This window comes from Anarrhichthys ocellatus, unplaced genomic scaffold (assembly GCF_004355925.1).
Source record: "Anarrhichthys ocellatus isolate YVR2014 unplaced genomic scaffold, GSC_Weel_1.0 scaffold101, whole genome shotgun sequence".
In the NCBI taxonomy this organism is placed as follows: domain Eukaryota; kingdom Metazoa; phylum Chordata; class Actinopteri; order Perciformes; family Anarhichadidae; genus Anarrhichthys; species Anarrhichthys ocellatus.
Window position 1 is genome coordinate 363218 of NW_022280131.1, and position 25766 is coordinate 388983.

Consider the following 25766-nt stretch of genomic DNA (forward strand, 5'->3'; position numbering starts at 1 on the left):
TTATGACTTCCCGATTCCAACCAACAGTGTCACCAAAAAGGCAAAATGTCCCAGAAAGAACAAAGCCATCAGCAGGACATCAACTGTTATCTGAAATATGCAATTTACATTAGAAATCAGCAACATGTATTTGTTACTTTATTTATTTTTTAGCCTTTTTTGTCTTACCATTTTTGATTCCAAAATATCTGAAATCCAGAGAAAATAGATTAATTAAAGCTGCTGCAAGATACGTATAGAAATTTTCTACGGTCAATATTTTTGTATGTGTAGTCCAAAAATGACTAATATCTTACTCAAACTTGAGACAGACCCATCAATTAAGGTGTACAACATCAACTGGACCCAAATAACAAACAGACTTGGTTACACCAGAAAGTGGAGCAACAAATGAATCTGCATATGCTGCTGTAGCTGGTGAGCTAGTTACCTCAATATAAATAAATGAATGAAGCTGATTTCATCACCATTGATGATACACATATTGTACGTGTAGAATGTAGAATAACCTCATCTACCTATCTATCTGAATTTGAAAAAAAAGACTAATTCAACTTTCAGCTCACCACCAAGACATTCAGGGGGTCCCACGGCTGGATTGCTAGGAGCAAGTTATTAGCTGTGTTATTAGCAAAAGTCACTGTTAGGGATGGGTACCGAAACCCGCTATTAAAAGGGCCCCAGTGCTAAATTATTTAAGACCGGAGTATTGATAATCTCTGACGTTATCAGTTCTTTTATCTGCACTTTTAAAAATATTTTTATATAGGCTGATTTATTATCACATCTCCTGTGTTGAGGCTGAGCTCCTCCAACTACACAAACACAAATACACAAGCCCACACACAGAGAGCGAAGTCAGCAAGCATAGACGCCGCGATGGAGAGTATTTAATTACTACGATAACTACGCTCTTACTGTAAGTGCAATAAAACTTTTGCAAGTAAAAAGTCAATACTTCATCAATACATCTGTTCAACAAGCATAAACGTGTAAAAAAAAATGCGAAACATAATTTAAATCGGCTCCATTCGCAGTCTCTTATCCACCACTGCTGTTTACACAAGCACATCACGCTAGCTCGGCTGATAGCAAATTGTTCAAAACAAGCTAAAGCGAAAGTTGTCTGTCTGTAGTACAACTGTTTAGCTTAGTTTGTTCTCGTAAACGTCTCTGCTGCTGAGACAAAGCAGCCCTCCTTCCTCTACCAGCGGTACCTGCAGGCAATGAAACAGCAGAGGGAGGACAGAGGAGAGGAGGAATGACTGATACTTACTGATGTTTGTGTTCTTTATTCTTTATAAACTTCACTCAGGATTTAAATGTATTTAATTGACATTTAAGATTTGTTTCTAGAGAGATATTAAAGACTTTATATAAATAAATTCTAATCCTGATCTGTATTTATTCATTTTTAAAATAATGTTTTTGTTTTTTCAAGTAATTATTTAGTAATGAAAAGGAACCAATAAGAGTTGTAGTATCGATAAAATCCGAACAATACCCACCCCTAGCCACTGTGTTTGTTGTAGGTAAGCGAATACCATAATATCTGTGCACAATGCCAGTAAGACAAACAGTATTTGGGTGACAAAACAAAACATGAACAGTAGCTTTGTTCACACATTATAGTTGATGTTAATGTTCCACATGACTCTAAACCATTATTTCTCAAAGACTGAGTCAGGATGGGTCAACTCTGGTTAATCCTGACATACGTAATTGCAATGCAGTTTATATAATAAAAGATCAATACTTGGCATTCGTGTATGATACAATGTAGTCACGCAAAATATCGTGATACTAAGGTGTATCGATTGTTTCCCCCATCCCTAGTTGCTAGGTAACAGCTTCGGCTCATTTTTACCTTCTGTCAGATGATGTCATTCACATACACTGCAAATAAACTGGGACACAATAAGAATGTTTACGTTTAAAACTGTGAAATTGTCGATATATTATACAGTTGTGTCACTGAAAGAGTATGAAAATGCTGAATGCTGGTTTAAAGGTAGTTTCTGAATAAGCGGCGTGAATTTTCCATGGATTGAGCATTTTGATACTTTCACAGTATTTTTATAACACCTGCTTTATGATAAGAGAAACGAAAATCTCTTAGGGAGCCTTTGAGGTGGAGTCCCAGTTCAATTGTAATCTCTACTGCAAATTTCCTAGTAATAATAATATTACTAGGAGACAAATACTATATATTTACATTTTATATATTTACCCGCACTGTTAACCTTCCATTTTAAATGGACTTCCAACAGAATGTAGAACACAGCTTCCCAGCCAACCAAACCACCCATCACCTTCATCAGCCATTGGTCCAGACTGCTGTCAATCAACTTCAGGCCTGTTAATATGGCTGCAACTGTGTGATGTCACAAGAACACAGAATTATAAAAACTTGTAGAAAGGGCTGACAGTAGTATCAGTATATGGAATATCCTTTTTTAAATTTGTATCAAAGAGTGTACTGAAGCAGGCAACTTTGAGGTTATTTATCAGTTCATAATGTAAGACAAAATCTTACCAGCTAAAGCTTTTATAGATACTCCAATTAAAGCATGGGACCAGTTAAACAGAAACCGTCTGTAAAAGAAAAGAGGAAAAATATTAAATTGTCAGCTGCTGAAAAGAAACGGTCTGTCATTGTTGAACTTGGCAGCAGAAGTTTGACAAAACAGTTCAAACTCAGGGTCCATTTACTAGCTTGTTAGGAGCTTTCAATCACATCTAATGATCGTCGTCGGTGTCACATCCTGGTCCCCCTCTATAAGTTATGTTTTCTTATTTCGCTTTTTGTCTCATTTCCTGTTTTATTTTGGCAGTTACCTGTTGTCTCTTGTTTCAGAATCTTCACTTCCTGGCCTTGTGTGTTTCCCGCCTGTGTGATTATTGAAGATGATCAGCTAATGTCAGGTATCATCATGTGAATTATGGAACTTTGGTCACATGTTAATAGGTAGTTGTAAAAAGGTGGTTTCTTCTGTTCAAAGATGGTCTCTCTTGTCAGATGTGATCCTCCTTGTTCTTTCTCCGGCCATCCACCGGCAATGTAGTGTTCCCTAGTAATGTCATAAACCACCCCAGTCTTCCTCTCAGGGGGAATATACTTGGAAATGGTTAATGGCCTTCTAGTCTTCCAACCACTCAAAGCGCTTTAACAATACATGTCATTCAGCCATTCACAGCATTCACACTGATGGCGGGTGTGACCAAAGGTGTCATCTGCCCATCAGAACTATTTGACCATTTACACTACATGTACACCACTTCGGGAACCTACTTAACCAAGGACATATCGACATTGACTGGAGGAGCCGGGGACCGAACCACTAATCTTCTGATTGGAAGATGACCCGCCTAATATCTACTGTGTGTACAAGCAGAGGTTTTGAAAGGTTTGTGGTAAATGCTGTTTCCCTGTGACTTCAAGAGGCTACCTTCTTCAACACTGATATTTTGTCTTATAAGTGTTGGTTCGGGTTCAGAGTGATATAGTCTCACCAATATCATGACAACTGCTCATGAAAAACGTGAAATGTGTTTGAATAACTCCAGAAAAAGCTTGTAGGTGGACCTTGAGTTTAGATTTTTTTTTTTGAGTTACAAACTATATTAAGGTTTCCTGACAAAGGCTTGTGCTTGTGTGACTGTTTTCTCTCAGCAGTTTGTGCCCCGTCTCCAACAACACTTATATTTGGCTTCTTTAAGCATGAAAGTCATCTTTGTTCAACCATGGCCAGCATATTTGACTTAACAAACTAGACCGATGCATAGACGACGCAAACTGTGGGTTTAAGTGGCTTAATCACCAAATGTTTCAAACAAAGCCCTGAATCTTTACCATGTGTCACACGTGACATTTTTGTCCAAAATCAAGATCATAGATTTATTGGAAACTATGCGTTTTGAACTGAATGCTGAGAGAGGGAGCACCAGCAGAGAGATTTTCAGTCAACCAGCTTTCATGCCCAGAAAAGGCAGGCCACTGAAATGCAGCAAGTAATGTAAACAACATGGGACAGCTACATTTACAACGCAAAACTTGCCAAACGGCAAAGCAGACGGTGCTTGATAATGACGATAATGATTATACTGAAATTTTGAAGTTTCCATCAGCCACAATTATCCTAGAGATCACCTGATGTTTCCTTTTCTTCTGTTATTGGGCAGTTGCTAATTTTACAAACTCTAATGCGCTGATTGGTGTTTTGTAAAAGTGATGTTGGTTTTGCTTATTTACTTTTGTTTCTTTATGTACCTCACCTAAAATTGATTAAATTAATTAGAATGGTTTGTTATACATTGTTTTAAATTATAGCTATGTTTTAATTTGTTTCATATATGTTTAAGAAGGCAATGTATGTTTTTATAGCTGTTAACTGTGTTTCTGAATTAATGATGTGTCTTCATCCTACTGATAGGGACACCACGTAAGCAGAGCACCGATAACTGTTGGCCTATTTCGTTACATATAGATTTGAGGATTTGTTGAGTCAAACACACGCACACGCAGCAAGGTACCTACCGTGGATGTTGTGGTCCACAGCGCAGCAGAGCCAGTATGGGCTGGAGGAACGAAAGGATCATAACCAGGCAGCCTAACACAGGATGGGCTCCCTGAAAACAGCAACACTGACATTATTCACTGACATAATCCGATGACCCTAAAAACTGTTAACGATTACTTTAAATCACTAAAAGCCATTTGAAGTAATCTGCAATCAATATTTGAGGAATATTTGGACAAAATAAGCGGAACACTGTATTGCATCAAACTCATAAGGAAATCTCAAATACAATCAAGATGATATGCCATTGCACAGCAACAACCGAATAATCCTCAAAATGTAAATATACTAATTTAATCGAACAATCCCAGCAAGTGGATGCATTTCAAGGAGCAATGTGTAAAATATGGCCAGAATTGCAGCTTGAAACGTTAAAAATGGAACTCATATTATCACCAGAACGTGAAGTGGATACAGTGTTGAGATTATGTCAAAGATGTCTATGTATTGTGTTGCAGATATCTTCAGATATTAGCATGCTAACTGACTAGCCCCAGCCCATCTTTTAATACTACTTGATCCTTGAGAGGTGATAGTTGTAATGTTTCTGTAGTGTAGTTATACACCAGACGAACAATGACCTGATGAACAGCAACAGGCTTTTATTCCGAGGCTCGTACACTCACAGTTACCCCGTCTTGCTGGCTGCATGTATTCTACGTACCCCCGCCAGGTGACGTAGTTTTATTGTGAACATCACAATAGTGAGTCACTGGAATGTCCAGTCTGTCCTCAGTCCAGCATGAGAAGAAGAAAGAGTAGAGCTGCCTCGAGGACCTGTCAATAATACATCCATGGTCCGTGTGCATTTCAGTAAACCAGCACCGCCACAACTCCCAGCCAGATCAGCAAACTTTCTGTTGTTGCCGTTACACAGCTAAGACGCAACGGAGCACACTCATCAGCCTGCTGTGACTCACAGGCTGGTAAACTTGCAGAATATATTTCATGATATTGTAAAACATGTGTAAAATCACTGCTCAATTGGGGTTCCAAAATGCCAAGACATATGACTGACGGGACGTTGAGTGTGCAATTACTGTTTACGTTGTCCTGATGAAATAAGGATAAGTGAGAGAGGGAGAGTAGGGGGAACCATTGAAGAAAAAGAGGGGATTCTCAATTGACATGGGTGACATAAACAGTCAATGGATGTGATAGCACTGTGTGCTGCATGTTGATTAAAAACTAGTGGTGCTCAGATGTGGAGATAAACTTTTTGGACTGTTCTCCTTTCCAAGAGCATGTTATGATTGGATGCCATCCTTATTATCTCCAGAGGGTGATTAAATAGTTTTTTACTGTGGCCGAGGGTTTTATTTACATCAGTAAATGCATCGAAGAAGTTGTACCAAGGTTACTGTACGGACTTACCCAATTCAGAAGCACCAGGTTAAAAATCGAAGCATGGGCTGACGATTACTTTTATGCCCTCCTGACCCATTTAAATTTGCTTACAGGCCAAACAGATCACCATCACCCTAGCCTTCCACACTGCACTCTCACACTCAAAAAATATATAAGAATGCTGTTTATAGACTATAGGTCAGCATTCAATATTGTTGTGCCCTTTAAGCTCATCATCAAGCTCAGAGACCCAGGACTCCACACCTTCTTTGATTGGATTCTGAGCTTCCTTACAGGCAGACCTGAAACTGATAGGCACTTGCACATCCTCCACCCTCAAAAGCCCCTCAGTGCTGCGTGCTCAGCCCTCTTCTGTACTCTCTGTTGACACAACTACGTTCCCACCTACACTTCCAACACTGTCAATAAGTCTGTGCCAGGACAACAACCTCCATCTCAATGTCTGCAAAACAAAGGAGCTGATAATGGGTACAATCAGCCCAATCAGATCTGTGTAAAATAAGGCCAGATCCGGGGTTAATAGGAACAGATCTGGGTAGAAATGTGCACTATTTCTTTCCCAGGTTCCCATGTTTGTATATATATATATATATATACAGCAAGAGCAATACATCAGGAGGCTGCAAAGTGATTGAGTCCCAGCAGTGCTGCATTAAACTGACCCCAGACCAGGCTTTCACGTATGAGAAGGAGAGGATGAAGGCGATGATTGTGGCTGCTATTGTCACACTCATCACTGCAACGTGGACCTGGAGGAACAAAAACATTGCAACATTATACAGCACAAGTAGTGCAAAATCAACTACACCTAAGAGAGCTCTCTGAAGGGTGTTACTACAATAACCCATTTAACATTAATAACAAAACACACCCACACTCTGATATTCTCTCATGAGAATCTGGTTTTGATGGCAAGTGAATGTATTTCCTTTAAATGTGACGTATTTTTTGTTAATAATTTCATTTTTTGGTAGCGTGCAGCCATGGTTAAAGTCAGGTTAGATGCACAGTGTTCCTGCGGAGATAATTTGGACATATCTATTATCCACCTAAAATGTTTATCTAATCAATATCCCCAGTAATCAAAATGAAGAGATCTCAGTTTTGGTAAATTATGAAGGACATTTGGCATTGTTTTTGACATTTTACACAGTAAGTTTTGATTTTATATAGTAAATAAAATATGTTGTGACCAGATTTATCCTTTAAAGAAGCTGTATTTAACATTCTGAACATTAATATAGCATCAAATAACAATTTGCTATGTAGAGATATAGTGGAGTAATGTCTACCTGAGCAGAGAATGAAGTTGCTTTCCCTCTGTGTGCGTTATTCAAGCCTATTCTTGCTTTGTTTACATAGTCGGGCCGTCTATCTTCATATGATCTTGAATTTTATAATTTATTTAATTTTGTGGCTGGTTTTCCAAATGTTTTGTTCTTGTCTCTCTCTGAGAATGAATGAAACAACTTGATGAAATGTGCGATACATAACATAAGTTATTTTATGGCACATAGACATTGTATCTGAATCTCACCAGAAACCAGACATCTTTGCCGCACAGGGTCTGTCTTTTGGTCACCCCTTTCAGATATCTGGCTACCATCATTCCAAGTGATCCGATGGTCATCCAGGCTATCAGCGTCAGTGCCCCTGAAACACAATTTAAAGTTGTAATGCTGCAAAACACCAAACTGTTTTATGACTCAACATCCATTTTTGTTTCTTGTTCCGATACAAAACTTCTCTCTGTGAGGTGACTACGAAAGTTTATAGCAGAGACAGGAATCAAAAATGCATATATATTTAAAAATAAATACCAAGAAAGAGTGTTGTGTTACCCATGGGCATATTAACAATGTAGGCTTCGTATATAATTGTCAGACTTTCTGGGGGAGACCTGGTCTGATTAGGAGTGACGGCATTCATCCTACTTTGGTTACAGCAGATCTCATATCTAGAAATCTGACCCAGTTTATTTGTGGATCTTAACTATGACAACCCAGAGTGGAGACCAAGAAGCAAAGTTGGAGTCTTACACGCTTCTCTGCACTTCCATTAGAGCAGTTACATACCCAAAACCCTCTAGAGACTGTGTCTGTCCCACTGCCACTTACATTAATTAAATCAAAAGTAAACTGAAGAGGAGTTATACAAAATAATCTAATAAAAGTTAACACCACAAACGCAACAGTGTTATAGGCCATAGTTGAGACCTGGTGTTTGGCAGCTTTAAGAATTCAAATTGAAATGTCCCTTGTTTTTCTAACCTTTCTTTGTTCATCACAGTTATTTTAGTTAAAGTGGAGGAATGGTCAAAGGTATCAAGGCAACTGAAAACAGGGCTGAAAGGGGATACATGCAGAGTATGCAGTGATAAAAATGACTTCCTATAATGTAAATGGGGTGAACAATTCAGTAAAATTAGGTAAGATACTAACATAATTTAAAAAATGGATATTGATTTCCTGCAGGAAAGCCATTTAAATAAAACGGAACACACAAAACTAGGAAGACATGCCTCTTCAAATATATATAAATAAATCTGGCAATAAATGACGGGCAGCAATCCTAATAAATAATTATCTCACTTATGAACATATACTGGAAAAAAGGGCGGAAGGGAGGTATGTGCTGTTTAAAGGAAAGTTGGAAGGTACTATGATTACCTTGTTAAATGTATATGCAACCCCAAATAGTGAATGGGACTTCCATAGGCAAATATTCAACATCATGGCCTTGGAGGCCCAAGGAATTTTAGAATTATAAACTAGACTCATGAAGACCAACTACCAGACAAACTAAGACAAGTAAGAAAATATATACTGTTCGGCAGGAATTATTGACATATGGAGGGGAGGGACTTCTGTTGGGCAGGCCAAGATTATGCCCATTTTTGTAATCAACACTCTGTATACATTGATAATTCAAACCATAGCCCCCCTCTATCTTACTATCAATTTAAACCAAAACTCCAGAAACTCTTTAGCCTAATTCAGGTATACTTGATTACCCGCTAATCAAAGAAGCACGAGAGGGGGAAATTCAAGTCTATTTGGAATATATTGCCTTTGATTATGGGGAGGTGGAGCTGCCCATGCTATGGGATGCATTCAAGGCAGTTATTAGGGGAAATAGTATACATACAGCCCGTATAAAATATTAAGATGGTAAAGAAAAAGTTGAAACTGAAAAACAGAACAAAAAGACAGTATAGACTTAAATTGCACATCAATCCGTGAGATCTATTAACATTGTTTTATATAATGTTAAAGATACTCTTTGTCTTTTTCCACGGTTGTCAGAGCTCAAGCTAACTGAGTGAGAGCGTGTCCGCTCGGTGTTGGCTATATTGACAGCATGCCATGTCAGTGAAGACAGTGTTCCCACTGCCCTCTCACTGTGGAGTTATACATTGTCACATCCTGTTTTCACAGTTACTAGAGTGTCCTTGCTCAGGCTAACTTGGTGGGACACTAGTTAGACTAAGCAAATATTGACATTGTATACATTGTCTTCTGTAACATTACTGCTTTCACAGTTAGCAGAGTGTTCTCGCTCAGGCTAACTTGATGCGATGCTAATATTGACAGCTGCCGTGTAAGTGAAGAGTGTGCTTACTTCCCTCTCACTGTACAGCAGGGTATACAATTAAAATTCTAAAAGGTCCAGATTGAGAATATCTCGTCGTGCAAAGGTCTGGAACATTACAATAATATCTAACTTGCGCTATTTAGTGCCATATATTCAAGAAGCCTAGTAGTAGTAACAACGTCTCTGTGTAGTCAACAACTGTCAAATCAAATAAAGAAAGCACACATCAATTATATTTGAACAATTATTATTTTCAGTTTTCAAAATTAACTGGATGAATTATAAATACATAAAAATATGTAAATTCATAAATGTAATTTCAAGTAAAATAAGGGCTCCATCTAAAAATAAAATACACAAAAAAGAACTTTTGAAAAACTTGCATCTTAAAAGCAAGTGTTTGACTTTAGAAAAATTTATGAAAATAAAAGTGTGACTGGAGTTCACTTTTTTCTTCTCTTTTGTTTAATCCATTTCACATCATAACGGTCTCAGTCAACTTTATAATAAACAATCCCTACCCATCTCAACATCTTGCCCTAGGTTCAGACTGGAGTGGATATGTTTGGTCTAAAGATGTATGTTTGGTGTCGTAGTGGCGTTTCACATTGGCGTATTTAATAATGGCCACGGTATCTGAACATATGAGACGGAGTGGTTTAGTAGCGCCAGCAGGAAGAATGAACAAATAAGAGTCCGTCCATTCTTTGTTAAAAGCTATGTTTTCTCGGTCCACTTTTCTCTTTTTAGAGCACGCCATGTGAAATTGCTTCTCCGACTCACTTACTTCTCCCACTGCTCTCTATCTCGCCCCTTCTCTCCCCTGTCTGTGTGCAAATTTCACTCGACTCACAATGCATTTTTGAATACACATATTCGATTGGCTGAGTAGCGTCACGTGAGATGAATTACAATGCATGCAATTGGTCGGTGTGTTTCCTGGACTGCAAAAGGAGTGCCGTAAAGGCTAGAAAAGTCATGCAGGTTCAAATAGAAGCGCTTTGCCAAAAGGTATAATTCTCAATTATCCATCAGTTATACGTCCGGGTCTGGATAGGACAGCATCTGGGTGCATATCAGCACCGCGCTCCGCCTATTAGTGACCCCTGCTGTACAGATTATTTCCTGGCTTGTCACCTCAGACTGACTTTGGCAGGTTTTCTCCAGCATCACTATGTTTAACTCTCCGGGCTCTCCCCTCTTGTTTTGGCCTTGAGCATCTAGGGAGAGCCAATCGGAGGACCCGTACATGGGCTGCTAGGCTGGTGGAACCTCCCATTGTCAGGGCAATTGAATCCAGCCCAACCTACCCATTTCAAACATCGGGCTCCAGCGGATGCCGAAGCTCCCTCTAAGAAGCTTAAGTCAGACAAGCTGTCTTCTAGAGTGTCTAGAGATCTGCTAACCTCTGAACTAGCCCAGATGAAGTCGATTATCCTGACCCTCCATCTCGGTGCTGGTACGGGGAAGGCTGATGCATCATATCCAACCATGGAAGGGCTGGTTCCCGAGGAGAACATTATCTCAGTGGCAGCTTCAGCCAATCTCTTTACTGAGTATGGCGAAGAGGGGTCCTCCCATGCTTCTGGGCCTGGTTCCTGTTCTTCAGCTACATTGGGTCTGTCATTTGCAAGGCACTGGCTCGCCTGTAGCTAGATTAACGGCAGGCAGATCATTTGCATGCTAGTGTCTTCTTCAGGCGTGTTTCAGCCCCTGCTACCTTTACTGTTCCTCCTGATGAATATCTGAGGGAATTTCATGCATGCTGGAGGGACACTATGGCTCTCTTCCATCTCTCCCAAACCCTGGCGACCCATGCAGGATGCCGATGCAGGATGCCGAAAATTTGTCCTATTTGTCCTAACTATTCCTTCCCTCATAGTTTCCCCTAAAGAGACTCTGAGGCTGGATGCCAGGTTCCCTAAATGTTGAGCCACAGATGACCTGCTTTCCAGGGCTTATAATACAGCGACACGTATTGGCAACTCCCTCTCTCACCAAATGCTTGCACCTCTCTACTCTGCAGCAGGCTACTTTCGACAACTTCTCCAACAGCCTCAGTGATGCTTAATTACAGGCGTTTGCACTGATGTCAAGGTGATGCACTGATATCCTGGCCCCCCGGCCTAACCCAGGTGCACAAGCTTCAATTCCAAAACAGGCCCCCAGCCTTTCAGCTGGGTCAAAATTACCATCATCACCGATTTGACAAAAACCCTAGCCCTAAGCCAGGAGTTAGCCGTGTTGTTATGTCTTTTTTATCTTCTTTGCACACAATAGGTCAGGTAAAATAAGTAACATATAACAAGTAATAGCGTTTTGTTTTTTTTTACTTTTATTATAACATTTAGCATTTTATTTCCATTTGTGATCCATTGCACTGTAAAGGAGAAGGAGAGTAAAAAAAAGCCCCTCATATAAAAAAAAGAGATGGCTCTCCTGATGGTTATTGTAATGAACATTGATATGGAACCTGGATGTTTTTGGTTTTTTTAACTTTGCTTGCTTGTATTTTTCCTTCCTATAACACATCATTTTGCTGTGATGTATATTTGTTAAAACAGACCTCGTGCCTTTTTTTTGGGAAAGTATTTGTAATTATCATCTGTAAATCATCTGGCTGCCATTAAAAAACAACAGTTTATGGTTGTATTTAGTACTACTGTTGACATACAGTATGTCTGGGATCTCACCATGTGCTTTGATGATATGAGGCCAACCTGCTTTTCTGACAATCCGAGGTCTGGAGATGTCTACTTCCTCAGAGCTGATGAAGGTACCTGTATGGAACTGGATTTGTCCTGTAGGAGATATGCATGAAATAGACATCGCTGAATATTGTGCTTCCAGTTCTTTGTTGAACATTATAACCTTAGTTAAAGTAAGAGACTACTGCTGCTCATCTTGTTAAGGAAGCCTGATATATATTTTTTCTTTATGCCCTTATGTCTTTTTCTTTTTCTTTAGAGCTCCATTGTTCAAAACTTTTAAGAACACTGGGTGACAAGTTCCTTCATAACCATGAACACACAAACTGTAGTTTATTTTGACTCAATCCCAATACACCGTCCTGCTGCCAGAAATACTCACTAAAGCACCAAATATGTTTAAATATACCACTGAAAATTGTCCCCATCAAATGCACCATTTCTTCCTGTTTGAGTAAAATGTTGTTTTTTAAATGAAACTATACATGTAGACATAATTTTAGGAACTAATTACCTTTCTACTGCCCAGGGTCCAAATTAAGTTTTTCGAGAATATTTGACCTTCCCTAGTTGGACGATAACGTTATAAAGCAGAAATTAATTAGCAAACATGCAACAGATGATTTACTGTGAAGACAGACGCAATTAGTTTCCTTTCCCTTCTCTTCACTTCTTTTACTACATCCAACGTCCATCAGCAGTAAATGTCATCACGAAGTCAAACAAAACCTCTGGTTTGTTTTTTAAACATGTTTTTTTTTAGATTTAATAAGTGAGCACACTGGATTGCAGCCTGCAGAGAGTGTTTATCTCTGTGACCACCAGCAGCCCCCCTCACTTTCCTGGTCTTTAGACTGCTGTGGAAACTCAGACAACGGGCTGAAGGAACCTTTTGGTTCCTTGAAAAGTAGTTCTGGGACTAAAACTACCAGTAACTTCCTGCTGGAAACTGTAGATTTTGTGAGCTGTTTTTAAGGATTGACATCTTCGGTAGGAACCAATGGGCTTGGGACTGGGATTCACAGACAGGATGTGGAAGTCAGAAAGTATTGAGAGACGGACTAACAAATTATTGGTTTTGGTCTTGTAATAATATGCATAACAACTTAGTTATGCATATTATATTCCATTGCTGCCTATTAATCCCCCTAAATGTCAATAACTGTTCCTTTAATAGTGGAAAAATCATCTCACAACTGATTTATTGGTACATCACAAACTACAAAACCTGCTCATTAAGATAAAGATAAATCTCTGAAATTAAAAGACTCATGGACTGACTCATTATATATCTTTTTTTTCATGTGGCAAGACCATTTGGAGGCCCTCGTTGAAGTAATTACACCTAAATTACCTTTGCTGTTGGGTCCATGGGCAAACAGGATGTAGTAGGTTTTGTTAAAGCCAGTGGTCCTCTGAGTAGAAACGATGTTTATGGAGGTGAAGGAACAGCTGATAACCCCATCAAGCACTGACGCTCTCACATCAGAAACATTACCCTGGTGGTTAGATATCATTTTAAAATCAAGTTGAATCCACACATTAACGTGGGGTTTCACAATATGACAAGCAGAATTCTGGCTTTACACCTTGTTCAGATATAAATCAGTGGTGTCAGATGAACTTCAGTACCAGAGGAATAGCTTGTGGAGCCATTTGTCCTGTTGAAAAGGCATGCTGTAACCGCACAATGCCGTCACTGCCAATGCCACAAATATAAATGTCATCGTTTCCCTGCAGAAAGACAGAGTTAAGAATAAAACCGAAGGCTTTCATCAGAAGTTTTTTTTCAAACACAAGTAACTTTCAAGCAATCAATGCAAAACTGTTGAGATGTTCTGAAAAAATCAGTGTCGGCAGTGTTTGGTTGGGATAACAATACAGCTGGATATTCTCTAAAGACCATATTTGCATTTATGATCTCAGACTGGACAATTATACATTACAACTCTGAAGCAGATTGCTTTAGAGTTATAAAGTAATCTGCTTTATAGCTCTAAAGTCATGTCTGCTTTCCTGTTCTGGAGAACAGGAAAAGACAGAACGAACATCATACCCGTGCTTATTTGCAATCTTACAGAGCTCATTGACCATGTTAGTTCATGATACACTTGCTTTTAACCATGCATTTGCATATGCATGATGTCTAGCCCCTATGTATCATGCGTTCCTTTAGAGTGTTGTTTGTGTGTGTCTTTAGAATGTGGCACTACGTATCCACAAGATGGAATTAAGCACCTGAACTGTGGGGGCTGTATATCAGAATGTGTGGTAAGGAATGAACATTGCTGAATGTTTATAACTCTAAAGTAATCTGCTTGAGAGTTGTAATGTACAATTGTGCTGTCTGAGATTATAAAGGGAAATATTTCCGATGTTGGTGATGGATGCTCTGCCTGATCTGATCTAAGATTGATATATGTTTTAATCCTCCAAGTACATAGAAAGTATGAAGGCAAGTATGTGAAAAATGCAGCTCAAGAGTCTTATTGTTAGGATTGTTACAAAACAGGAAATTTTCATTGAATGGATTTTGTCTTCACATTACCATGATCTGATCATCTGAGAATCCAAAAGAGACATATCCATCAGATGGACCTGTCATCTCATAGCGGATGGCTGCAGCAGTTGGAGACAACATCATGGCTGACATGAAAAAACATTCAGCATTGGCTGTCGGGTTACAGTTTGAAGGCTGACTGAAACACAGCTTGGTGACACCACAATCTGCACTGGTGATACTTCCCTGCAGGAAAAAGACAAAACCATCCTCATATAACCAGGGGGCAAGCTTTTGGGAATGTTGACGCTTAAGGTTCAAGCATGGTTGCAGTTTACGTTGTAACATGTGGTTAACGTGAAATGTTAACATCATGGTTTGGCTTGAAATGAGTGTGGGTGTAACTTAACATGAGCTACCAATGTAACTGCATGTGACTGAGTGGCGAAACATCAAGTGGCTAACGTCAATCAACATAATATTTTCTAAATAACTAAACTTTTGGTTTCACACGGTACAGGAATGCTTATCCGCTGAGTAAAAGTCCGGTGTTTGTTTTTTCCCATCCACCACTCCTCCTGCCCACCCTTATAAAGCGTCTTGCTCTTAATACTATGTTCGTTGCTTTGAGTGTCTAATAACGACACGGATGCGTACATTGGAATTAAATGCGTCTACAGATGCTAAAGGGATCAAAATGTAATACTCAGCCCTGGAGGCGAAAAGGAGTCAGTGACATTAGGGAATTATGAATACCTTTGCTAAAGAGCAGAACATATTTTAGAACAATCAAGGATAGCTGTCTATACATTGTTTTTTCAGGTTGAACGCAAAATAGCTAAAAGAGCTAAAGAGATCTGAAATAAAAATAACTAATTGTGAGAGTTGGGAAAGATGCCAGATACCCCCCCATTATAGCTGACTTCATCATAGTGTTCAGCAACACCGGAAACCACCCATTATAGCATTAGGTCCTCACAGCGTTCAGCAACACCGGATAAGTTGCAGAGAACAGTAGACCCTCATCAGCCCCAGGGTCTAATAAAGTTGCTAAATATGCAAAAGCTCAGCAGATGTTTGGAGATTTTTTAATACCGATAATGGTGTACAGCAGGATGGATTTAAATTGCATGTTAATTTCATTTTTTTTTTTTAAATAACACAAAGTTCCTCCAACTCCTCATCGAGGCTGCTATTGTGGGAAGGGTTGGTACCGCACCCTTCAGTCAGGTCACTGAAACATTAGGGGGTCGGGCGAAGGGTCCCAGGGTGAAGGGGCGGATAATTAAGTTATAGTCATTACAAACCCAGAATATGGGCCCTCAGAAGGGTCTGGGTTTGACAGATAGCCAAGACACCTATGCCTAAACCCAAAGTGCACCCAAATTTATCTCAAGAGCAAGTCAATCAATCTAAACCTCTGAACTTTAACTATAGTTCATCTAATTGATTTCAGCCCTGTGAAGATTGTAATGTGTACCGTATTTGGCCCGTGTGGCTATCAGCTTAGTTTCTAGTTTGGTAGTTTGACGGCTAGTTTCACCTTGTTCCTAATCATCATTTACTTACAACAGGTGGTGCAGGTTGATATATTGTGGTTGTTGGTGTGGGGAGCCGTGTAGATCCACCACTATTGTCATTAGTGAAGTTAATGGCAGGAGTTGTAACATCAACCCAGAACGTCCTGTAGTTCTGCACCAAGGATGCACTGCAGAGACACCAATGAATCAAGGTTGAAACACAGGGATTCCGCAAAGTAAAAGCTCATTTTGGTGACCCACTTGAGAATAGCAATAAAGAAAGGAATGGAATAGTAGAAAATAGTTTAATTCACTCCTACTGGAACTGAATAGATTTAATGTCTCCTGATGCTTCTGATCTCCATGTCACCTGAATGGAGGTCTGAACGGAATCTGATCTGTGGGACACAGCAGAGTTCTGGACGCATGCATGTGCGCGCACACACACACACACACACACACACACACACACACACACACACAAACATAAACAAACGGAGACAGAGAACAAGAGAAAAGGTGGTCATCATATGTGCTATCTGAAGGTTCCAGATGGTTAACATTAACATTTTTACAGATGTATCTATTTTCTTCTGTTTTAAACATACCTACATTTATTGTGTATTGAGTTCTTAACACAGCCAAATTACTCCGTACTGAAAGCATTTTGTGCAGGCACAGGGACACTACTGCTAAGCTGCCACTAACGTTAGCTGTGTAAGTACATACTGATATCATGTGTATGGAAGATTTAGAAACAATGACAATTGGAATATCTCAGTATTTCAGTTCACGTGGAATAGCACAAGTGTATGGTATAGTATGATATGTTATAGTATAATGTTTTCTCAAAATAACTCCCTGGATCACCAGAGGAAAGCACAACTTGAATAAAACTAAAAATCCAACACATTGTCTCACTTGCTGCTGGAAAATGTAATCATTTACGATGTTGTTCATCCCGATGAAGTTTGACCTTCATCTCTTCACCTCTGGTCAAACAGAGCAAAATGTTGTAAATTAATACATATTCCCAAAGTAAGCAAGACGGTGTGGAGGAGTTTTCTCATTTGTTTTGCCTGCTGTAGGCCTGTATGTTGTTCACAGTAAAGTCTGCTGAATGGGAGGGAACTCACAGGTCTCTGGCTGCAGGTGAGGAGCTGAGTGGCCCCTGCTGTCGGAGTAAAGGAGCCCACAGGAGACCGACCTCCTACCTCTCTAGCCTGTAACAGGAAACCAATGAATGGTGTGGAGGCTGGAGCCTGGATCTGAACTGCGAAAAAACAATAACAACAGCTCAGTGTTTCAAGCCAGAAAAGCCCAACTGACAATGAATTCAGATATTACGGACACTGAGCAAAACATTTAACAAATCACATGCTAATTTATTTTCAGTACACTAGACACCTAGACACCAGACTTTCAGATTAGGGCTGCTTCTCATTATTTTAACTGTCTGTCATATAATTAATGTATACATTACATCTGAAAACATGCAGTATAAATGTCCATCACAAGTTCTCAGAGCCCAGGGTAACATCTAAAAAATGTTGTTTGTCTTATCAACAGTACAGAAATGAAAGGTATTACATTCATAACAAGAAAGGCGCACTCAGTAGAGTGCATATTTGCCAAGTGTGTCTGCAAAGACGCTATGTGATTGAAGTTCTCTTACAATACACTTCATACAATTTTGCAAAAACACAAATGTAAACTCGCCAAGCCATCTGGCTGCTTTGCAGCAGCTGAGTGGCGGAGAGGTACAGCAGTGTGTGCACTTCCGGTAGCTGTTAACGGTTAGTAAAACACACCGTTCAAAACAGTAACTGTGTGCAAACTGTTTCCACCCCACTGTGTCTCTGGGCTTACAGTAGCGGCTGGGGGTTGGCGCTGCACTCAGCTGTTATCACTACCAAATAAAACATTTTGAGGAACAAAATGTTACAAAAAACTTTCATGAACTGAAAACATACTGAAAGGGTTAAAGTTGTAAGCCAAAAACACGGACAACACCATGGCCAGACTACGCTGTGGCAGTGACCTGTCAATCACAAAGCAAACTAGCACACCATAAACTCTGTTGACTATATTTACTAAGTAAAAAAATAATAAGTGAAATGATGGACGATCACATAACAACTCCCCTCACAACAAAAAAATGTGCCATTTGCTATATATCACCTCGAAAAGGTAAAACCCATCACCATGATAGTTTTCATTTTTTGGGCTAAAATAGTGAGTAGCAATAACAAAATTGTAGACTTGTTGCGCTGTCCTCACTAAAAGTGACGACAGAAGTATGCAAAGAATAGTTGATTTCTCCCAGAAGCTGAGAAGCTTTCCTCAGACGGGGTTCGAGATTGCTGCTCCGATCCTGGAATTGGGAAAAATAATCTTACCTGGTGAGAAATCATTTTATTGTCGAACAAACACTCTGAAGTGGTAAACCGCTATTCTCACACATTAGGGTGTTAACTTGTAGTATTTAAGACAATTTGGTGTATCCTTTCAAAGTTGAACAAAATTTTGATTGGACCAGATTGTTCTGAAGATATAGGAGACAATAAAGTAGAGATAAGGTAAAAGTCAAAGTAAGTCCAAGCCTGAGCAGCCCGGTGATAAAATTGTACCTCTAATAATAAATGTATGTGGGACAAAGACAGCCAGACTGTCGAACAATTGGAAGAATGGATAAAAATGGGGTTTTCCTGAAAAGGGCAGTTTTAGCCTACAACAATTTGATCAACTCAAAATGTGTTTGGAGCAGAGAGACAACAGGCAAAGCAGAAAAAACATAAAATAAGGTCCAAGAGAGAAAACAGTTATGTAAACCGTTTAAAGCGGACTGGAAAGCATATAGTATATGGAGAGAGTAAGCACAAGTAAGGGAAAGAAAGAGATTGAGATTGAATAAACGTCAGAAAGACACAAATAAGAAAGAAACATAGAACAATAAGACAGATAAATTGATGAAAAAGGGAAATATACTGCTGAACTTTATCTTTTTCAGTGGATCCTGATCTGGACTCCAAACCGCCGCTGCCGTATACTCTCCAGGCACAATCAACATTACAGCCAACACCCACCACTCAACATTCCGAGGATGAAGTAGACGAACAAGATTCATTAAAACCCACAGGCACCATGTCAACGTCCACAACTACAGCCCCGTCAATGAACACTGATGACAATATAAACAAGGATGATCTGAACGCGAGACACCGACGACATTACAACAGAGAAAGAAGGCGGGAAGAAGAAGCCATGACTTGTGGAGAGTCCAAACAGAATTCCAGAGAACTTTCACCTACTTTGCCCATGAGTACAGACCCAAAATGACTGAAACATGACAGCTAATGAGTAAAATGCTCAAACATGATTATCATAAAATATCTGCGGCATTCACACCAGCTGTAATCAACCTGCAGTGTGTCGAATCTCTGATTAAACACCAAGTTAAACCGCAGCCAATGAAGACAGAGTTGTAGTAAGCTTGACCATTTAATGTCACTCTTCCCCATTAACATCCTGGTGAAAATTGAAAATAAAGACAATACAAAATATTCATTCTACGTACTTATACATTGCATTGTACTTATTTGTAAATATACATTGCTCATTTGCACATTAGCAAACATTCATCACAGCTACATTTGCTGTAAGCTGTGGTGGAAAAAAATAGTTAATAGTATAGAGTGAGTCCTATAATACTGAAATAAGAAACATTGAGAAAAGAATTTTGTCTTTGGAATATTTATTCTCTGCGCAGAAAGGTTTCATCGTCATACAGAGTGCAGTTCACTCTGCAGAGGATTGGCCAAGAGTCCAGTGTCTCTTGCTTATCAAGCCCCTCAGCGCAGGGTGGGGGACTAGCATGTGTTCTCAATAGAACTATTTATCAACAGTTTCAAACTGCCTATTGACACCTCCATTCATCCCATTCCTCTTCTGAGCCTTGTCACACAAAGACATCTGTCTTTTATTACCCTTGCTTATCCCTGGGAATCTTCACACCTAACCATTTTCTGGTTAAACTGCACCCCCATTCAGTTACTTCCTCTTATGGAAGCAAAGGCAGAAATACCCCATATGGTCTTGTTACCGTTCAGCTAGGTACACAATCATATGTCACATATATGGTTTTGATAGTGAGTAATGCACATAAGCTAAGTCACAGTAGAAAGGTACTAGTACAGGGACAATTTCCATCACAAAGCTTACATACAATTGGAAATAAACCTGTTTTTAAGTAACTTATCATACATATTTTTAAGAAATCCTTACTGATATACAATGTTTAACATGTCCAATGTCAAATAAACTTACGGCATTGCCTCTAAGATGCTTCCAAGCGGATGCAAGCAGATTACTCTTCAGAGCATGCAGTTCTCTGGTTTTCCTACCGCTAACAAAGTTACCCGAAATTACATGAACCTGAAATGATTAAACTGGAAGTGATTAAACTGGAAATTGTGTCATGGCATGGCAGAAAGATAGATAGATTGATAGAAAGGTACTTTATTAATCCCACAAAGGGACATTATTTTGCTAGAAAACACACTACCTGCCTGACCTATGTGATGAGGTCACTACAAACTTTCAGGATTCAAGAACATTCAACTCTTGATCAGTCCTTGGGTAGAAGTAGAACAATTTCTGTAATTGGTCTAAGAAAGGTCTTGACACTGCCTTGGTCAGTCGTCTTCACCTTGACTTTTCTTACATGTCCATCCTTTCCAGGGAACGTGGCCGTGATACTTGTCATAGGCCAGCAGTTTGCGGCCAGTCTGCTTGTCCCTGAGGAGAACTAGATCTCCAACTTGAAGGTTTCTATGTGGCAGCGTCCACTTCTGTCTGTGTTGTATGGAAGGTAAATATTCACAGCTCCAGCGAGTCCAAAACTGGTTGGCAAGAGCCTGGACTTGTCTCCATTGCTTTGTGTACAGGTCCATGTCCAAGAAATCTCCAGGTGGAGGTGGAACTCTTGTCTTTTGTATAAGGAGCATTGACGGCAAGAGTATGAATGGTTTGTCTGGATCCGTAGACACAGGTAGGAGTGGCCGTGCATTAATGATGGCTGTGACCTCTGCCATTAGTATGCAAAGCACTTCATGGGTTAGGCGAGTGTTTTGCTGGAGAAACATTGAATTGAGGATTCTTCTAGCGATGCCAATCATGCGCTCCCAAAAGCCTCTGATATGAGAGGTATGTGGCGGGTTGAATACCCAGCTGCTCACTGACTTACTTCTGCACCGTTTTGTCCATCCCAAGCTCCTTGCACGCTCCAATACAGTTAGTACCGCAATCAGATTGGAGCTGTTTTGCAGGAACTCTCAACCTCCTAAGAGCGTTTAAGCAGCCCTTGAACTCATACAGCAAAACATGATGGCCCATCGCTTACTCTCTGCCTGTCCTCCTCTGGTGCATCTGGTTGTGACAGACCAAGGTCCAAATACATCGAGCCCCACATGTAAAAGGAGGACACGTTTTGAGATGCTCAGGTGGCAGGTCTGCCATGCGTTGTTCTTCCAGTTTTCTGAGCAGCTTGCAGCAGATTATGCATTATCCTGCTGGCCTGATCGCTCCTTCTGTCAAGTGATGACCCTGATGTTTCACATGCTCATGGTGATGTCGGGTGAGGAGTAGGGAGATGTGGTTATCTTTGGGTAGGATTATTGGGTTCTTTTCTGCAGTTGCTAGGTTGGAGTGCTTTAGTCGGTCTCCAACGCAGATGAGAATGTCCTCCAAGGTTGGACTGAGTTTCAGCAAGGCACTGTTTTTGGATACTGATTTGTTGACTCAGAGAGCCGTCAGGTCTTTTGCAAAAACTTCCCTTTGTGTTGCTTTAAGGGTAAGATTCCTTGCTTGGTCCAATTCCTCTGGAGTACGAGGTAAGTTGCATGTGTGCCAGCCTTTGCATTTGCTGGTTTGATTTGAGTTTTTGAAGGATCTTGCCATATGAACCAGGAATGCTACTTCTCTTACTAGAGAGGCAAAAGTAGAGAAGCGTTGGAAGCGGTCAGAGGTTAGTATTGTTTTTGTGGTCGGATTTCTTAGTCTCTTTCAGGTTCAATGAGCTCAAATGTCTCACTTGTTTGTATTTCCTCTGTAGATGGCTGGTGCAGGAAGGAGGGTGCGGTGAACCAAGAGGTTTGTACGAGGCGGGATGCTGGTAAAGATCTTGACGCATGGTCGGCAGGGTTTTCCTCTGTATGTACATAGTGCCATTGTTCGGGCTTTGACGACTGACAGATGCGTGGTGGCATCCAACTTTAGGTCTAGCTTGTCTTTGATGAGATCTGCCATCTCTACTGCTCAGACAGCGGCACACAGCTCAAGCCTTGGGATTGTAGGCTCAGACTGGGGTTCTAACTTTGCCTTACCCATGACAAATCCTACTTCGGCTTGCCCATTTTCTTGAACTGCTTTCTGGTACACCACAGTACCGATGGCCTTGGTAGATGCATCCGAGAACACACACAATTCTTTATGCACTCCAGGATTCCCATCTGCTTTGTTTATCTTCTGGGAGAGGTGCGTCCCAGACTGACAGTTTTGAAGTATGTTCCCTTAGGAGGGCTCTTCCCTGGATCGTGACAGATGCCAGCAGACCCAGGGGATCAAAAATACTATTGACAGTGAAGAGAACTTGTCGGGTAAATGGTTTGATCGTAGTTGACGCAGGGTAGGTGAAGGTGTCAGTCCTGATCTCCCAGAGCAGACCCAGGCTCCATTGCGTGGGTGTTGTTTCTCCCCTCAGATATAGGTCCTTGATTACTGAGGCGCAATCTTCAGGTGGGAAGGCCTCTATGACTGCCTGACAGTTTGATGCGAACTAACGTAAGCGTAGGTTTATTTCAGCGAGTTCAGCGCAATCAACTTGCGCTCGTTGAAGCAAGTTGATTGCCTCCACTTCAGAAGGTAGGGAAGCCAAGCCATCGTCCACATAAATGTGCCTTTCCACAAGCTTGACAGTATCAGCACCATGCTCCTTTGCACCTTCTCTGATGGCTCTTTGCAGCCCATAGATAGCCACAGAGGGAGATGGTGTGTTGCCAAGGATGTGGACCTTCATCCGGTACTCAACAACTTCCTTAATGATGTCATTGTTCTTGTGCCATAAAAAATTGCATAAAAAACAATGAAACATCTGCTGGATATCCGCAAGATATGAAACCCTCTTTCCTGAAGCATAGCAAGACACCAAGGAGGGAATTGTTGAGATCGGGACTAGTCAGCAGCACGTCATTGAGGGACACGCCAAAGTACTGGGCACTGGAGTCGAAGACCACCCTGATCTGATTGGATTTTTGTGGGTGGTAGACCCCAAATGTTGGGAGATACCAGCAGTCCTCATCTTCTCTCAGTGGCTGTGCTACCTCGGCATGACCATTAGCAAAGATTTTCTCCATGAATGCCACATACTCTTCCTGCATGTGAGGTTTCCTTTTCAAGGTTCGTTGTAGAGAAATCGGTTAACTACCTGCACCCTGTTGTTCAGTAGAAGCTGGCGTAGTTCTTTAAATGTCAGTGGGGCGACCCAACTGTTACTGTCGTCCCTGTAGGCATTTGTGTCCATTATCTTGAAGAAGATGAGGTTTTTCATTGATAGAGCCAGTTTGTTGTCATGCTCAGTACACTGTCTCACCCAGCATCCTCTTTGTTAACGTTCTTGCGATTTTAAAAGGCTTTGATTTTGAAATTCTGCACTAGAATGTCCCGATATTCTCTGAGCTACACTCTGATGTTGGCTGCTATAATTCTGAAGTGAAATTAGTTTGTAATTATGGACCATTTCCTATCAAATCTAATCAGAAATTATAAGGAAGTTGGCTGGTGTGCACCGAGGCACTTTAATTCTAATTTCTCCTCTAAATTAAGGGTCTCAAACCTGTGCTCGAGAATTTCATTCATTTTCATTCATTTTCTCAAGAAAGTCTCCCCTCTTCTTGCCGAGCAGTCAATTCCAAGGTAGTGTTTGTGCCGACAGATAGCAAATCAAATTTGAAACACTAATCATCAAATTTGTGTGATCTACATTAAATACAGACACACTCTGAGGATGCGTATTCATACTTTTCCACGTACAAAACACATTGCATTGTGAAAGAGGGGCTAGCCCCACAGGCCCGCAGCCGCTGTATGCCACACAGGCCATCGTGCTGTGGACACCATGAATCGGAAGAACACAGTCTGAATCAGCAAGACACTTGCTACTTAACATGGTGACACAATTTAATCCTAACAGTAATTATATGCAATTTAGGAAGATGCTATATTAATAGATAATACATTTTAGCAGATGGTAAGCTTTGAAAATAATAATAACATAATTTGTATGCACAGTTCTCTCTGATGACGGGGCTATGCCCCACCTGTCCCAAATTACCAGTTGCCACTGGACCTAGGTATCGTATGGTTTTCTATAATCTTCACATAGTTAAATACAATTTTAGAGCAACCTAAGTTTGACTGGAAATAACCAGCTAGGTTGTATCACAATGTTCAGAGATGTCGCCGGATAAACAAATTAAAAGAGATCTGTCCCATGTTAATTAACTGACCTGAAAATGCTTGAATCAGCAACAAGTAGTCAAACTGATAGTTTTATTTGGCATCAAGTAATGAAATAAAAAATGTTTAATTTTGTTAATTGTATAATTATTCTATTCAAACTATAAAAACTATTCAAGTAGATGAATAATTTCTTATTTTCTTTGGTATTTTTGTCAAATATATAAATGCAATGATGATTGCTGGTAACATGTATGTTGATGTCTCTACTTGATCATGTGACAAGACAATACCATGGCGTGTTTGTATGTGTGTTTGTGTGTGCATGCGTCAAAACTAGTACCTAGCATCCTTTATGGCCTGTCATAATAGTGTGCAATTGGGCCCATTGTAACTAGCTTAGGTGACTGGGTTTAGATAAGCTTGATGCTTACCTTTCACCTCCTCTCCAATTCTGTAGCTGATGTGGTCTGTTGTGACGGTGAAGGGCGCTGGTGCTGTCTGTGGTCTCAGCCCAGAGTGGTGGGGTCGCATGTCTTCACAGCTGTCCATAACTTTACCAGAGCTGTAGCCCCGAGCCAGAGGAGTAACACACACCAGCAGCAGCACTACATGTTCCATTGCAATGAAATGATCACTTATCGCTCTGATCATGAATACAGCTGGTGAAAACAGAGACCTTGAGGAATATGTTATACAGTTGAGAGCAAATTGGGTGGAGTCTGTGTGGGAAACAAGGGCTGATTGAGGGGAGAAAAGGAGGAGGCAGGGAGGAGTAACATATGGGGTACTGTGAGAAGACCACAGGTACACAGACACCTGCTCAGTTTATTGAACAGTTCAATTTTGAACTTATACCAGTACACAGCGGTAACTTTTTAAAGGTACTTTAATCTCCTTGTAAAAACATGTAAAATGTAATTTTAGTTGTAAAAAACTTCTCAAAACTTCTCAATTTCAACATTGCTGTTCATTTAGAACA

The 25766-nt window shown here is 40.3% G+C and overlaps 1 protein-coding gene across 1 annotated transcript; it reads right to left on the reverse strand.

Annotated features, from left to right (window-relative positions):
* On the reverse strand, window positions 1-25405 carry LOC116399105 (putative ferric-chelate reductase 1). Its single transcript, XM_031875993.1, has 14 exons — window positions 25219-25405; window positions 17407-17543; window positions 16591-16688; window positions 16320-16458; window positions 14799-14996; window positions 13883-13984; window positions 13605-13749; window positions 12236-12343; window positions 7486-7601; window positions 6611-6697; window positions 4538-4629; window positions 2537-2595; window positions 2244-2374; window positions 1-90 (listed from the first exon to the last, which is right to left on the reverse strand). Exons 1-14 carry the CDS (start codon window positions 25403-25405, stop codon window positions 1-3), a joined length of 1689 nt encoding a protein of 562 aa, XP_031731853.1.
* Between the last annotated feature and the right edge of the window lie 361 nt (window positions 25406-25766).

Coding starts and splice junctions, on each gene's coding strand:
- LOC116399105 (XM_031875993.1), bottom strand. CDS start 25,405: ATGGAACATGTAGTGCTGCTGCTGGTGTGTGTTACTCCTCTGGCTCGG. Junction 13,985..14,798: donor TCTCAGATGATCAGATCATG/GTAATGTGAAGA, acceptor GTCTTTCTGCAG/GGAAACGATGACATTTATAT. Junction 12,344..13,604: donor CCATGGACCCAACAGCAAAG/GTAATTTAGGTG, acceptor TATCTCCTACAG/GACAAATCCAGTTCCATACA.